A 15,023-nucleotide genomic window follows, 5' to 3' on the forward strand; every position below is an offset into this window, starting at 1 on the left:
TCGGATGTGCTGAGTCATCTATCTATGCTCATTTGCTGGGATAACATTTGGTATGCTTTTCTGTTGTTTATTAGGGTGAAGAAGGTGACCAGGGGGAACAAGGAGAAGTTGGAGCTCAAGGACCTCCAGTAAAGTATTTTTAAAAAATATTTAACTAGGATATGCAAATATTCTTTTTCATGACTTTTGGAATATTTCCTTTTTAGCATTTGGATTAATAGTATTACATTAACATATTTTCCCACCAAGCCAGCATTGGGAGATTTCCAATTTTTCAAAATAGGAAAGGATCCCCATTGTATATTCAAGCACCATTTTAACAGAAAAAAATTTACTTATAATTACATACATTCATTTACTAGCTGAAAGTAAATATTGAACACAAGAGGTTGATATATATATTTTATATTCTATGGTACTTTCACATGATATAGAAAATTTCATGTACCCTGAATATACAGCAGGTACATCATCCACTGGATTTAAGTACCTTCTGCCAGCATGTAATCATTATAATTAGAACATTCTTAATTGCTTGTAATCATGTCTTTTAATAAAAAGTTAGTCCCTTGTACTTTGGCAGATTGCTGCAATTATATGCACAATGAGGTAATTTGGGGCATTGGCATACTTCAATTTAAAGTGTTTGCTACATCAAAACTTATGCTACTTTTGTATATGAAAGTAGAATTGTCACACTTTTTTTCTTGTCAAGATGAGTAGTTCGCAATTATGGAAATAATAATTTCTGGATATTCCTTGAACGTTGCAGCTAGCCGAGGCCTTTACTACGTAAGGGACATGCTCAGGTCCTGCTCTCGGGAACTGAAGAGTTAGGGAGGACAAATATGAGGCCACCCCTCCTTGTCCTGCTCTGCTCCTCCCCAAACGACTGGCTTTTTTTATGAAAGAGTTCAGGGAGCTGTGTAGATTAGTACTTACCCCAGAGTTTAAGGAAATTCCAGCTAAAGGAAATGAGTCCGAGCATCTCTAAGAATGGCCTCCTGTTTTTAAGCCACACGAGAACTTTAAGGAAACCTGGAGGAATACGAGGTGTTTATTTCAGAAGCTTGTCTTCCCTGAGCCTTTGAAAGAAGAAAATAAGGAGATGGACTCTATTTTGTAGGAAGGAGATAGCAACAGTGTAAGAGACGTATGCTTTTTTTTTGTTGTTGTTGATCTGATGAAAATTTAGTGGGGACTTAAAGTTATTTTTAAAGCTATCCTTCCAAATCCTGAGAACAGGATTTTGCAAGCAGCATTTAAAAATGTTTCCATGGATTAAGGATGTCTGTTGGGTTCTGCATGGCTCCAGTGGCCCACTGGGGGCTATCGTTAGTGCTTGCTGACCTTCTGGTGTTTGGCAGCAGGCTTGCCAAAATGTTTCTATAAACTTCACAAATGTTCACTTTTGAAATGTGCATCTATAAAGTAATGCACAGATTTAAAAAAAAATGCTTTGGGGAACATTTATACATAAGCTCTGTCCTTCAAAGTGGTCACCTGAAGAGATAATACATGGCATGCTCATGTCACTAGTATTGGCTCAGATATTTTTGGAATTCTTTTTGTAGAATTATCTTCAGAAAGAGCAGTTTTAATCTGAAATGGCCATCTCTCATTTTATATCCCAAGTGGTTATCCTGAGCTGGATCATCTTACACATTCTGGTCATTCCTAACTGATCTACACAGAATTTGTGACTTATCTAGATGCAGCCAGGGCTGGCCAGAAAATTTCCCCATTTTCTCCAAGGGAGAACACAAGAGAATGACTGGCCTAGAGCTACTTGATCTTAAGCCAGTTAACAAATTGCTCAGAAGTGGCCACTCCCCCTTCCTGAAGGAGCATCCCCTTGCTGCTCCCGCCAAGAGAGCACCTAGGTTCCGCCTTTACAGGATCCACTCCTGGAGCCCTGCTCCTGTGGGGCCAGAGAATGGAGAATGGTGACATTTCAGTATTTAAGAAGATTCTAGAAATCAGACTCACATCCTTATTTTTAGGCTTACCCACTCCTATGCCTGAGATGGGGTGAGATGGATTCCTTGTGCCCCAGGGGGGAATGCAGAATGCCTCTATCATAGAGATGGTGTAATGAGTAGTGACTCCTAGTGGTTAGTAGAGACTTCAGCTCCTTTTGCAGGTCCTGAGCTTTTGTGGACTAGCCTGGAAACTGAATGGCCTTTGATGGCATACATTGGTGGGGAAAAATCATTCCAAAGTTTAAAATCACAACCATCTTATGTGTAACCAAGCTACAAATTATGAAGGAGGGAGAGATGGCAGTGTATTCTGTACCTGAGTTAAAAAGTAAGTCAAAATACATGATTGTAACTTCTCTTAAGCTAATGATGTTTACTTTTTTGTCATCAGTTAATTGCTCCAACTCCAGGTTTGTGTACGTCTTCAGGGTTTTAGAAGAGTGTTTACCATCAGAAGAATTCTCCTTGGATTTTTCTTTCTAAACTAGAAACATTTGTGTACATAATGTCACTATTTCTTATTGTTACCTTGAGTTATGTTAACATCCTTCTGGAGCAACTTTTGTGATGGGATAAACAAGTGTGTGCTTCAACTGAAAAAAATTCACCGTTCTTTTTTATGTTTCCAGGGAGCTCAAGGATTACGAGGCATCACAGGCATAGTTGGGGCCAAAGGGGAAAAAGTAAGATGATGATGATGATATGATATCAAAATGTAAAAATATTTAAATGTTTGCCCATTTAAAAATATCTTATTTTCAGCAACATCATTTTTTAATTTCTTATTTGCTTTGTAGGTGTTTGGTTAGGTGTTCACATTTCTGTTATAAATATAGATGATAGAAATGAGTAGGTATGTATGATACTTATGTATTATATATTTTAAATTATCTTGGGTAGATAGGAATAGACAGGGATGTTACATTTGTATTTCTTTATCATTACCCATAGTTGATACTGAGAGCACTGACACAATACCTGGAAATCAAAGCAAATACAGGGGAGGTTGGAAATGGAGAGGCAAGAGAAGGCAGGATCTCCCCAGGGACACTAGGGCCACCCGTGGACCTCCCTCCAGCCTGGCTGCTGAGCTCTGTCCTCAGCGAGGATCATACACTTGTGGCCAGAGTTTACCAACCTGTCCTTAGCCCCGTCTCAAAAGCCAGATTCTCCTACCATTTCCATAGCAAGGCACCGTGAGATGATGGGGAGATTCAAAGAGGAATAAGGACTTCAAATTTGTTATTTATTGGGAGAAACAAACGAGTAGATAGCTAACTACCGTGGGAGCAAGAGACACACGAATTTGAGGGCAAGTAGAGTAAGGGAGGGAAGACGAAGGAGTGCTGGCTATTCTTGATCAGGGAACTGGGAGGGCTCATGGAGGAGGTGACATTAGAAAGATGCCAGGCCTAGAAGGATGACATGTTCCCACTGGTGCAGGATGGAGGATGGGGAATGCTTGGCTGGGTGATTATCATAAACAGAAACAGTGGAAACCTGGATGTTCCTGATGTGTTCAGAAATGTTTTTCTCACTGTGTGTGTGTGTGTGTGTGTGTGTGTGTGTGTGTCTGTGTGTGTGTGTGTGTGTATAGGGCTGTGTCTAGCTTCTCTATCAGATTTTAAGAAAATGGTTACCACTTAGAGAGTACATTAGGAAAGCCAATTTGTAGGTTCCAGGAGAAACAAAAAAAGCACTTTGCCTGCCACCACTTCTGACCCTCGCCTCTTTCTCTTTAGAACTTCTATGGCTAATTTGTGTCATTTCACACAGAAGCACAGAGACTTTTATTAACAGCTAAGCAGGAATAACTTGCACATTGTAGGTGCTCCATAAATTAAATTTTTCTAAAAGAAATGCACATTTTTGGAAATTGAAGGAATTATTTTGTGACCATTCCATCAACTTCATTTTTCTTTCAGCCACTTTGTTCCTTCTAGGTATTCTCATTCTGCCTGTTTTACTCTTTTATTTCCTCCAGAATATCTTTTCTAAAAACACTGTATTTTAAAAAAAATACTTCATATTTCTATATTCATGTTACCTTAAGTAACATTCTGTGTGTATCTCTTCTGTTATTAAATAATAAATTCCATTTATTTTGAAGTTGCTGATACCTAGGCCTTTGCTTTTTCTGAGTTTAAATCATCTAAAATATGTGACTCCACACTTTGAAACCAATTACTGTTCTTGATATGCTCTTTATTTGAAGTATTTTTTTTACTTGGCATTTTTCAAAATTTCTCATTTCCTTTGAGTTCTGTCAAATTGCTTTCAATAACAAAAAAGCAAAAAAAAAAGCAAAAAAAAGCAAGCTCTTCTTATGAACTCAGACCCCTGGAGTGGTTGCCTAGTAACAGCATTTTGGGACTGAGCTCATGCTGAACAGAAATAAGAGAGAGAGTGAGTATATCACAGACATTTCTATAATGCAAAGGCTGGGCTCCACGCTCACAACGCAAGGTGAATGATGAATTCAAGGTCTTTTTCGGGTCTTCCAAACCTCTTCTTCCCTGGTGAATGTAAAATGCTTTCTGCTCTCTTCTAGTTTTTAGGGATCAAAGAATTTCAAGTCTCTGTGGTGCCTCTGCTTCAGTTGTGTTCTTTCTTTGATTCTGCCTTTTCTGAACCTTCTATCAAAGGTTTTCTAATTCTTAATTCTTACTACAGATGCTGTCCACCTGGTTTTCTTGGCCTGACATCCATCCAGCACTCTTTTGACTGTTTTCCATTTATTTTATCATCTCCTTATCTCAACCCTATTCATTAGGAGATGGACTGTTGACTTCAGTCACCCTTCTGCCTTATTCACCTAGTGGATGAGAAAAAGATTTAAAGAAGGGGGTTGTATTTTATCATGTAGCATATGCAGGAAGCACTAAAACCCCCCGATATTTTTGTTTTAAGATCACATTTTGATTCTTATTATTAAGTAAGGAGGTGAAATGTACAATATAACCAAGTCACCATTGATTTCAAGATAATTAGATTTATAAAGCTCTGTAGTTTCCATCTCTTGGTAGGGTGAATCTGTTGTTAAGAAAATAGATGTATCGGGTGCCTGGGTGGCTCAGTTGGTTAAGTGACTGCCTTTGGCTCAGGTCATGATCCTGGAGTCCCAGGATTGAGTCCCGCATCGGGCTCCCTGCTCAGCAGGGAGTCTGCTTCTCCCTCTGACCCTCTTCCCTCTCGTGCTTTCTATCTCTCATTCTCTCTCTCTCTCTCAAATAAATAAATAAAATCTTTTAAAAAAAAGAAAATAGATGTATTATTTTTATGTTAACCAAACCTAATGTCTATCTAGGATGGAATGGGGGCTACTCAAATCCTTATTACAATTCATTTTTCTAAATCACGTGACTGGACTTCTGAATCTGGATCTTGGTGGAAATCCAGTGTCACAGAATCCCACTCACAGCTGTGGCAGCTGCAGTCCATGGCAACCATTCTGTTCTTTGGGTGGCTCCTTGGTCTTCACCATTAATGAATAGCCATAGGAATCCTGAGAACCCCGGAGGGTGACTCCCAAATCTCCTCTGATAGGTTTGCCAACTTCTCAAAATAGGTACCAGTGTTTATAATTCATGTCATCAATCAAGAATGGCTGCAGTGTTAAAATATCCAGAGTGGTATCAAAGATTGGCCATCAGTACTCTTGGTGGGATGAGGAGACGTAAACTAGTGTTTCATATCTGAGGTACCCAAATGAATACTCCCTGGGGTTCACCAATGAATACAGTATATATTACAGACACAAAACCTCCTTTTAATCTGGCTATTAATGTTCCATGGAAAGACTGATGTGCCTTTTAATGACTGATCTCAATTTCATTTCTCTGTCTTGTTTTTTTGCAGGGTGCTCGGGGCTTAGATGGAGAACCTGGACCTCAAGGTCTTCCTGGTGCACCTGTAAGTAGTTTTCCTTTTACAAGACCCAAAGATAGATTATTTAGCAATGGTCAGTCATAGATTATTTGCTGTGTGTGTGTGTGTGCATGCAAGTGTCTTTTACATGTGAATAATTAAAGTGGTAAAATTGGCAGTAGTTTTTATATTTATTTAAACAGATTTTAATAAAGATAAGCATCACTTCCTTGAATAAAGAGAAATGTTCTTTTGATTTGATATGGGTTTTTTTCACATAGGTGAAGTCAAATTGTTAAGTTTCTATGTTTGCTGTGTTTTCCTTTTGTTTTGGCTGCCAGGATGCTTAGAATCACAGTAACTGTCTCATTTCAGGTTCTTGGATAATTCTATCCTTTTCTGTGATTTCTGATCTCATTATTCTATATTTTGACTGCTATATGTACATGTGTCATTATTATAGGCTGCCTCAGACCTTTTCTAGAAATAAATAAATAAGCCACCCATTAATAACCACCTTTATCACAGAATAAGTAGAAAAGGTATAAGAGAAATAGAATTTTCAACTATCAAGCTCTTATAGCCCAATGGGAAAGACAGAATGTAACTACATTATGCATTATGAGATCCAGCACTGGAGTATGTGGTAGAGGCAATGCATGTAAGAAGAGAATCCTGGAGGCAGGTTGATCTGGAAAGCTGTTCTGGGTGGGAAAGGCAGCAGCGTACAGCTGAGAAGGAGCGCTGTTGGTGGTGATGGGGGGTGTGTGTTGTCATAGGGACTGTTATTGCTTGGCTTGGAAAGTTTCTGTTGAGAAGATGAAATTGAATATATAAAGCAGGATTACATTGTGGAGAGTATTTAATGCCAATGTGAGCAATTTGAACTGATCTAGTAGCAATAGTTAGCCATTTGAGGTTTTAGACTAGTTATGCAATTCAACAAAAGCTCTAGTTTAGGAAGACACATCCTCTCATCTATTACCCCCATACCATAAATCAACATTAGCTGGATAATTTTGACAGAAACCATTATTATTGCCTGGAGAGTGAAATAATATGGAGAAAAGATAGGCAACTGACCCAAACCTCAACCCACCATGATAGTCAATGAGTTTAGCTGATATGTAGACATAGTTACTTGATGTTAAGGTTACCTGCAGTATGGATCCAAAGAGCACAGAAGCTTTACACATTTAAAATGAAATCAAAGGACATGTGAGTCTCTGTGATCCCTATGGCAATATACATTTTTAAGACAATGTAATTTTTATAAAAAGATTTCTTGAGCTAGGCATCCATGACAGAGCAAAGCATTGGGGTGAAAGAGCAGTAATAAGGTAATATAGATAGATGGTATTTTATAGTTTCAAAAGTCTATCAATAAGTAGCTTTTGCTATTTTTAACAACATTTTATTTTCATACAGGGTGATCAAGGACAGCGAGGACCTCCAGGAGAAATAGGTCCCAAGGGAGATAGAGTGAGTTCAAATTCATGTCAGTCACTACAGACATCGTGCTTTTTTGGTGTCCTCTGCTGGTTATGCTTATCTCTTTGATGTGTCCAAAGTGTCGTGATAAATGAGCATGTCTTGTCTATCCCTTCCCTTCTGCTCTGCAAGGGCCCTCAAGGTTCTAGAGGAATTCCTGGCGTCCCTGGGACCAAAGGAGACACGGTATGTCCTGAGCCATAGTCATCCACCACATTTTTCTAAGTGATTATTAGCTGGTAATAAAACTTTAGAAAATAATGAAGGGAAGAAGAATGCAACTGTTTCTAAGACACAGTGTGTTGCTTTGTGTGTCTTTAGGGCTTGCCAGGTGTGGATGGCCGTGACGGAATACCTGGAATGCCCGGGACAAAGGTAGCTGTGTAGCCCTGGCCAACCGAGCCCAGCATTTCCATTACTACATTACTGGCAGATTTACTCAGCTGGTTTTGGCTTTTTTCCTCCATTTAGTTTTTTCATCAAGTGTCAACTCAAAAATACTATTAGAATAGTATGCTTGTTTACTTGGTTTGAGGAACTCAGTAGAAATGCCCTGTTGATGAAAGCAGTTGAAAGAGATTGTGTATTTTGATTAAATTTATGTTCCAAGTCCATCCTCCCCATCCCGTCCCCCGTACCGCCCCCCCCCCCCCGCCCTGAACTGGATCATATTATAAAAGTGCACATAAGGTCACCTGTAGGGAATCCTTCTATGCAGAAGCCCTGTGTCCTTTCTTTTCTTGAAAGACTTATAGCAGCTCACACACATTCAATGATGCAATAAAAACTTCTTTTCTCAGGGTGAACCAGGGAAGCCTGGGCCTCCTGGTGATGCAGGATTGCAGGGCTTACCTGTGAGTATTTGGGTCTTTAAATGTTTATTGGTTTAGCTACATATTTGGAAAATACAAATTTTAGGGAGAAACAAATAATTTGATACGTTCCGGGGAAGAAATATGATGCTTTAAGTTTACATTTTTACAGTTTTACATTTTATACTTTTTTCCTGAATAAGGAACTGTTTCTCTAATAACTATACTAAGCTTTAATTTGTATTTTGCATTCTTCTTCTCTCTTTAGTTCACTCAATCTTTATCTTTTTACTAATTCTGAGCTGTGGACCAGGAGCACATACTCCCTCCTCCTTTTCACCATTTCTGAAGTTCTTGTTAGCAGAGTTGAGTCATAAGAGGCTTGAGAGTATGCTCATGGAACGATGTGAGGTATAAGAGACCACTTTTTTGATTGTGTGCTATTTTGAATTATTCGAATTGGCATTTCCCTGCAATGATGTGTCTAGAGGTTAACGTGGATTATACAGATGTATTCTTGGAGACAAATGTTTCAAGGTAATAAAGGGACACTTGGTAATTTGAGGGCTGACCTCAATTTATTATGATATCTGACATTTTAAAATAATCAGTTAGAGAACATTAGGACTCCCAATAGTACCAGATTTTAGTTCGAGCCAGCGTTCTCCTACCATTCCGTTTTTCTACTTCAGGTTTAGCATTTCAGTAGGTCTTTGTTTTGTTATTCTGTGCATAGGATCATGCTGGTAGGAGTTCCCCTTGACTGGATTATAATTTGGAAATTCATGCTTGAAAAACAACTTTAGTTTAGAGGTAGGATTTGCCTAAGGGTATTCAGACTTAACAAGCCAGATAGAGTAAAGTAATTCCTTCTAAACTGTGGGTAGTTCTAGAACTGTTCAGAATTTGGGAACTAGGAAGAATCTCCCTCACACTAAAGCTTTGATGTTGTCATGATTCTCTCAGCCCCTCGGCAGTGTGCAGTAGGCATGGCCTCTCACAGATTCTCCACTGAGGTGATTCAACCCATGTTCTGTGTGTCCTCTTTTAGGGTGTGCCTGGGATTCCTGGTGCGAAGGGTGTTGCTGGTGAAAAGGTAAAAGATGAAAACTTTTTAACAGTACTTTTCTCTTTTTTTATTTTTTCATTAATATGTTTTATCATTTTTAGTATTTCCAACCTGCCTTTTATTTTATGTTTGATCCTAAGGAGAAATGAAAAAAAAAAAGGCTTTTTTTTAAGGCCTCAAATGCTAACCTCTTTCCTAGCTGCAGAAAGAATACTTTGACCAATTGTTGCTGATTAGACTTCTTTCCTGGAAGTGTCATCCTTTGTCAGTTCAAAACAGAGACAGTGTTATTGCTCTTTACCACTTAAAATAAGGAAATTATGATTAAGCTATAGAAATTATGTCAGTGAATATACATGATTTTGCTTAAACTGAAAAGATATTAAACATTTTGTTCTCAGACTGATCAAACAGTGCTTATATTGCAGCAATTAAAAGCAATAGGTGAAGGAAAAATTAAAGGGATAAGATATAGCTTTAATCTAAATAAAAGAGATAACATGGGAGTAAAGTAGAATTCGGTCACTACTGGGTTATATGGTTATAGCTCTCCAATTACTGGGGTCCACAGCATCTTCAGCAGAAATGCTCCCTTCCTAAGTGGACCAGAAGAGATTGATGGTGGAGATGGAGCCCCAGACATGTGCTTTCTCTGGAGCTTGCTGGCAGGGTCCTCTCAACAGCACATCCACCTATTCCTCATATTCACGGGTTTCTTTTCAATTTTAATAGTGTCAGCGTCAGATAAAAGGGCTCCGAGAAGTTTATTGGAGATAGAAAGGGTAAATGTAATTAACATTGTGAAGAAAGAAAAATCTTCGGGCGCCTGGGTGGCTCAGTTGGTTAAGCAACTGCCTTCGGCTCAGGTCATGATCCTGGAGTCCTGGGATCGAGTCCCGCATCGGGCTCCCTGCTCGGCGGGGAGTCTGCTTCTCCCTCTGATCCTCTTCCCTCTCGTGCTCTCTATCTCTCATTCTCTCTCTCTCTCTCAAATAAATGAATAAAATCTTTAAAAAAAAAAGAAAAATCTTCTTATTCATTTTTTGACATTCGCCCTTCATTTTTGAACATTTTTTGATACGTTTATAATACTTTTCAGAATAAGAGAACAGGATCCTGAATCTAAAGAACTTTAACGTAGCCACCAAGAAATAGATTCTATATCCTCCCAAATTCTCAATGTGAAATTGGGAAATTAATGCTATTTAGGTGTAAGAAATGCCCAGTTTGGGTAAGACAGGTTGATGATTTTGCTTACTCGCTGTCTGAATTTACTTCGAATGTCACATTTTACCTTTAGGGTAACACAGGTGCTCCAGGGAAGCCTGGTCAGCTGGGGAATTCAGGCAAACCGGTAAGATGACATGAGTTACCTTTCCTTATGTGATCACCTGTTGTAATCACTCAGCAGAGAATTCGGGAGTGTTAACTTTTTCTTTCCCTGCCTTCCTCATAACAGGGCCAACAGGGGCTGCCAGGCGATGTGGGACCCCGAGGACCCCGGGGGCTTCCTGTGAGTACTCCTTTTCTATAGAACCTTCCGAAGTGCCTTCTCAGGGTTTTGCTGGGTGTCCTTCCAATCATTTATTCATTTATCCATGAATGCCTTCTCAAGTTTGAGCATGTGCTAGTTGAGAGATACAGTGAAACGGGAACACTAGTCGTGTATACAATCTGCTTTTTAAAAATTTTTAAAGTATTTTTAAAAAGCATGAGGACCCTTTTTGCTCTTATCTCATGCTGAAGGAAATATTTTAGTGTGGTTAAAAAAACAACTTTTCTGAGCTGTAATTCATATACTATATAATTCAACCATTTAAAGCATACCATTCATTGATTTTTAGCATATTTATAGAATTATGGAACCATTGCCACAGTCAATTTTAAAACGTTTTCATCACCTGAAAAAAACCTCCTCTGTGTCCACTTGCAGTCACTCAACATTTCCTCCCAATCCTCTCAGCCCTAGGCAACCACTAATCCACTTTCTGTCTAGATTGGCCTGTTCTGAAAATTTCATATAAATAGAATCATTCAGGTTGGGGTTTCTTCAGGGAATGGCTTCCTTCAGCATGTTTCAAGGCTTAGCTATGTTGTGGCATGTATCTCTACTTCATTCTTTTTTATTGCTGGCTAATGTTCAGTAGCATGGATATACCACCTTTCCTTCATTCTTTCATCTACTGAAGGACATTTGGGTTGTTTCTACTTTTTGGCCATTATGAATAATGAAGCTGTGAACATTTTTTCTACCAGTTTTCCTGTGGACACACGTTTTTATTTCTCTTGAGTAGAAGACCTAGGAGTGGAATTTCTGGGTCATGTGGTAACTATATTTAATCTTTTGAGAAACTGCCAGACTTTTTAGTGTGAGTCTGTAAAAGTGTCTATTTTGCAGCCAATACAGCAATGTATGTTGTCTCACTAGATACACTTTAACCCTTAGAGAGAAACTGATTAGGAAATTAAGCACTATGCACCAAATGTTAACCATAAACAATTTTCTCTGGCCTTCAGTTTAGGTTCTCATTTTTAAAAGCTGCTGGGAGGGCGCCTGGGTGGCTCAGTCGGTTAAACGTCTGCCTGCGGCTTAGGTCGTGATCCCGGGGTCCTGGGATCAGTCCCGAGTCGGGCTCCCTGCCTCTCTCTCTCTCTCTCTCTGTCTGTCTCTCATGAATAAATACATAAAATCTTTAAAAAAAAATCTGCTGGGTAACAAAAAGAACTCCAAGTGAGAACACAGAAACATTTCCAAATATTGTTGTTACTTCTCTTAAAGGATTTCATGAGCATGTTGAATGACAATTTTCGTTTCAAAGAAGTGAAATATTCCAGGTATCTTGACATGAGAGGGGAATTTTTCCACTTCTCACAGGTGTTTGTCAACTGACCTCTATCAGGTGGTTTCCAGAAGTTTCTCTGCAGCCAAAGAAACTAGCTACTGCTCCTCATTATGCTCCTTGATCACTCACTGCTCAGTTATTCTTTTTTTTTTTTTACTGCTGTTATTCTTTTCTTCTCTCTTGTTTGAAGCCTGTGAACTTCTAATTAATTTTTTTAATCGACTGCCAAAGCAATGAGTTTATAGCTAGATCATATTCCTAAAACAATGAAGGTGCTACATGACTGGTCCAGAAAGATTTAACAGTGTGGGAGAGGGGCACTGGAACTTTGAGAATGTTGGTTATTAAGTCTAATATTCCCTTTATAGAGCAGGGAACAGTAAAGTTGAAGGGGCACCTGTTTTATGTCTGATCCATGCACTGAACACAAAAAGTGACACAGTAGAGAGGGCTTGGCCCATCATCGGTTAAGGGCCATGGGATGTATGAAGAACTAGAGGCAAGAACTGCAGAAGGAGATGGGGTGGAGGGTGTTTAGTTCTCTCATGTGACGGGAGGCAGATCTGTTATGCCTATGCAAGCTTTGAGCCTGATTCAGATTTTGATTTTTGAGTTTCTGTAAATGTCCAGATTCTCTTTGCTCCGATCACTGTGGCTCAAAGCCTTGGTGTTCTTCCATCACGTTTCCTATCTCCAATAGGACCTGTTGATTCTACCGCCTCCTCTTTTTAAAGATTTTATTTATTTATTTGAGAGAGAGAGCGAGCACAAGCGGGGTGAGGGGCAGAGGGAGAAGCAGACTCCCCACTAAGCAAGGAGCCTGACTCGGGACTCAATTCTGGGACTCCAGGATCTTGACTCGGGCCAAAAAGAGACACCCAACTGACTGAGCCACCCACCCAGGGGCCTTCTACCTCCTCCTTTTTAAGGTCTCTTGTATTTGACTCTTCTTTTCTAAGCCCACCTTCACCATCCTGGCTCAGATCATTACCTGATACTTGGATTATCAGATGTCTCCTGATTTGCCTTTCCAGCTTCTTTCCTTCCCCTACCAGTGTTCTGCAACAAGGTACTCCTGGTATGTTGGCTGGGATAGTTCTTCAGTTCCCTGGGATTCCACCCTAGCACTCCAGTAGGGTTCCCCCAGTCGTGGTGACAAATAAGAGTGTCAGACACAATGCCAAAGGCCTGGGGAGTGGCCAAGATCCCAGTCTGCACACACTGCCATATTGGTCTGTTCCAAGTACAGCTTCCATCATCACTTCTTTATTTAAAGATCTTCAGTGGATTTCCACTGGTGAGAAAAGGAAGTACCAAATCTTAAACTGTCTGTTTATCCCCCGGTTTTACATCTCACTTCTGCCTTGCTCAGAGCCTGTGTTCAAGTCAAGCTGGATTCCATGATCATTTCCAAATAATCTCTGCACTTCTCAGCCCACCTGTTTTCTTTTGTTATACTCTGCCCTTAGATGGCTTTCTTCCCCATTTCTCTGACTCAACAGCCCATGTCCCTTCTTAGATGTAACTGAAATGTTAATTCGACAGTGAAACCATCTCGGATTATGCCCTATCCCTCAGGTAGAAGTGTTCTCTCCTTATTCTGAACCCTGTAACCCGGGCCCCTTTTGCCCCGTGCTGTGGGAACTGCAGGGAAGCAGGGACACCTCTGATCCACCTTTGCATTCCCTACATCTCTTCCTTCAGGGCCTGTCGCAAGGTGGTGCTCAATATTTCTAAAAATGAATTGAATTGGAGGTATAATAAATCTCGCTATGCTGCTTATGTTGGTAATAATTGACTTCTCACCTACTGTAAATTTTACAGAAAAGTGTCATGAGAGGTTGTAAGTATTGAAGTTCTGGAGCAGAGTTTTAACACCAAATCTACTGACAGAAAGATACATTTGTTCTTTCATCTTACATCATTACATTTAGTTTCATAGATAACTTCACACATTTTCAACGATTCCTCACAAGTTTTATCAGTTTTTCCTGCGAATGTCAAGTTGAAAAGCTGAGTAGAAGGAATGAAAACCTCTTTCTAATGTGTTCTACTAATGGACCAGGGCTAATTGGAGCACGTCTTTGAAATTAAGTGGTATTCCCCTTTCAAACCATTGTTCTAAGAGCTTCAGCCCTGTGTCACAGCAACACACATTGGAGTTTTTTTGGTCACCTCTAGCGATTACATGTGAGCACATATCTTTACCCCTTGGATGGTGCTTCTGGCTTTCTTGCTCACACTACTGGTTATACCTGGATCTGGGTGACTCCTGGTTTACACCAGGAGAATGGCGGGGGCCTTGGATGCCGTGGCTCCTGGTCCATTTCCCTCTTTCAGGCTTCCCAGAACTAGCCAGGGCTTTTGCTGAGTGAGTTGTGTTTGTTCTGCTCTCATGTTTCTGACTGGGATGAGTGCCATGCTGATCTACTTCCAGTTTTCTGAAGATTATACACTCCTCAAGTACAGAGCCTCTCTGGTTTCTCTTGAGGTTCCACCCCCACCCTATCACCAACAGCTCTGAGCACAGAGGTCCCCATATGGTGTGTTGTGGAATGATCGAAACTGCATTCCCGTGCCACCCAGGCCATGAAAAATTATCCCTGTCAATAATCTGTGAAGCAGCTGTGATGGTTATAGATTTTGATCTGCCTCTGTGTGTGAGGGAATATTTTAAACCTACACCAGAGAAAAATATAAACTATACAATGCTGTCAAATTGAATAGATTTTTAAAATATCTTTATGGCAAACCTAAAAATTATCATTGTGGTAGGACTAATATGATCTTCCAATGTTAATATGAAGATGGGTTTGTAAAAGCAACAGTCTGTAGAAATCATAATTGATCTTCTGGTTTAATCAGCATCCCTTTTCCCAGAGAGAGGCACTTACGTATATAATTCAGACTAAGTATAATGATTTATAATTTCTCACTTCTAAAATTAGCATGGTACTAA

At 39.7% G+C, this 15,023-nt stretch overlaps 1 protein-coding gene across 1 annotated transcript in view; it reads left to right on the forward strand.

The window, feature by feature from the left end:
* Positions 1–15,023, forward strand: part of COL9A1 (collagen type IX alpha 1 chain) — a 92,593-nt gene that overhangs the window by 41,379 nt on the left and 36,191 nt on the right. The window contains exons 19-28 of the mRNA XM_027602658.2: positions 75–128; positions 2,612–2,665; positions 5,841–5,894; positions 7,278–7,331; positions 7,473–7,526; positions 7,662–7,715; positions 8,141–8,194; positions 9,204–9,248; positions 10,522–10,575; positions 10,681–10,734. Coding sequence (XP_027458459.1) covers positions 75–128; positions 2,612–2,665; positions 5,841–5,894; positions 7,278–7,331; positions 7,473–7,526; positions 7,662–7,715; positions 8,141–8,194; positions 9,204–9,248; positions 10,522–10,575; positions 10,681–10,734 — 531 coding nt within the window. The remainder of the gene's footprint in view (positions 1–74; positions 129–2,611; positions 2,666–5,840; positions 5,895–7,277; positions 7,332–7,472; positions 7,527–7,661; positions 7,716–8,140; positions 8,195–9,203; positions 9,249–10,521; positions 10,576–10,680; positions 10,735–15,023) is intronic.

This window comes from Zalophus californianus, chromosome 7 (genome assembly GCF_009762305.2).
Source record: "Zalophus californianus isolate mZalCal1 chromosome 7, mZalCal1.pri.v2, whole genome shotgun sequence".
In the NCBI taxonomy this organism is placed as follows: domain Eukaryota; kingdom Metazoa; phylum Chordata; class Mammalia; order Carnivora; family Otariidae; genus Zalophus; species Zalophus californianus.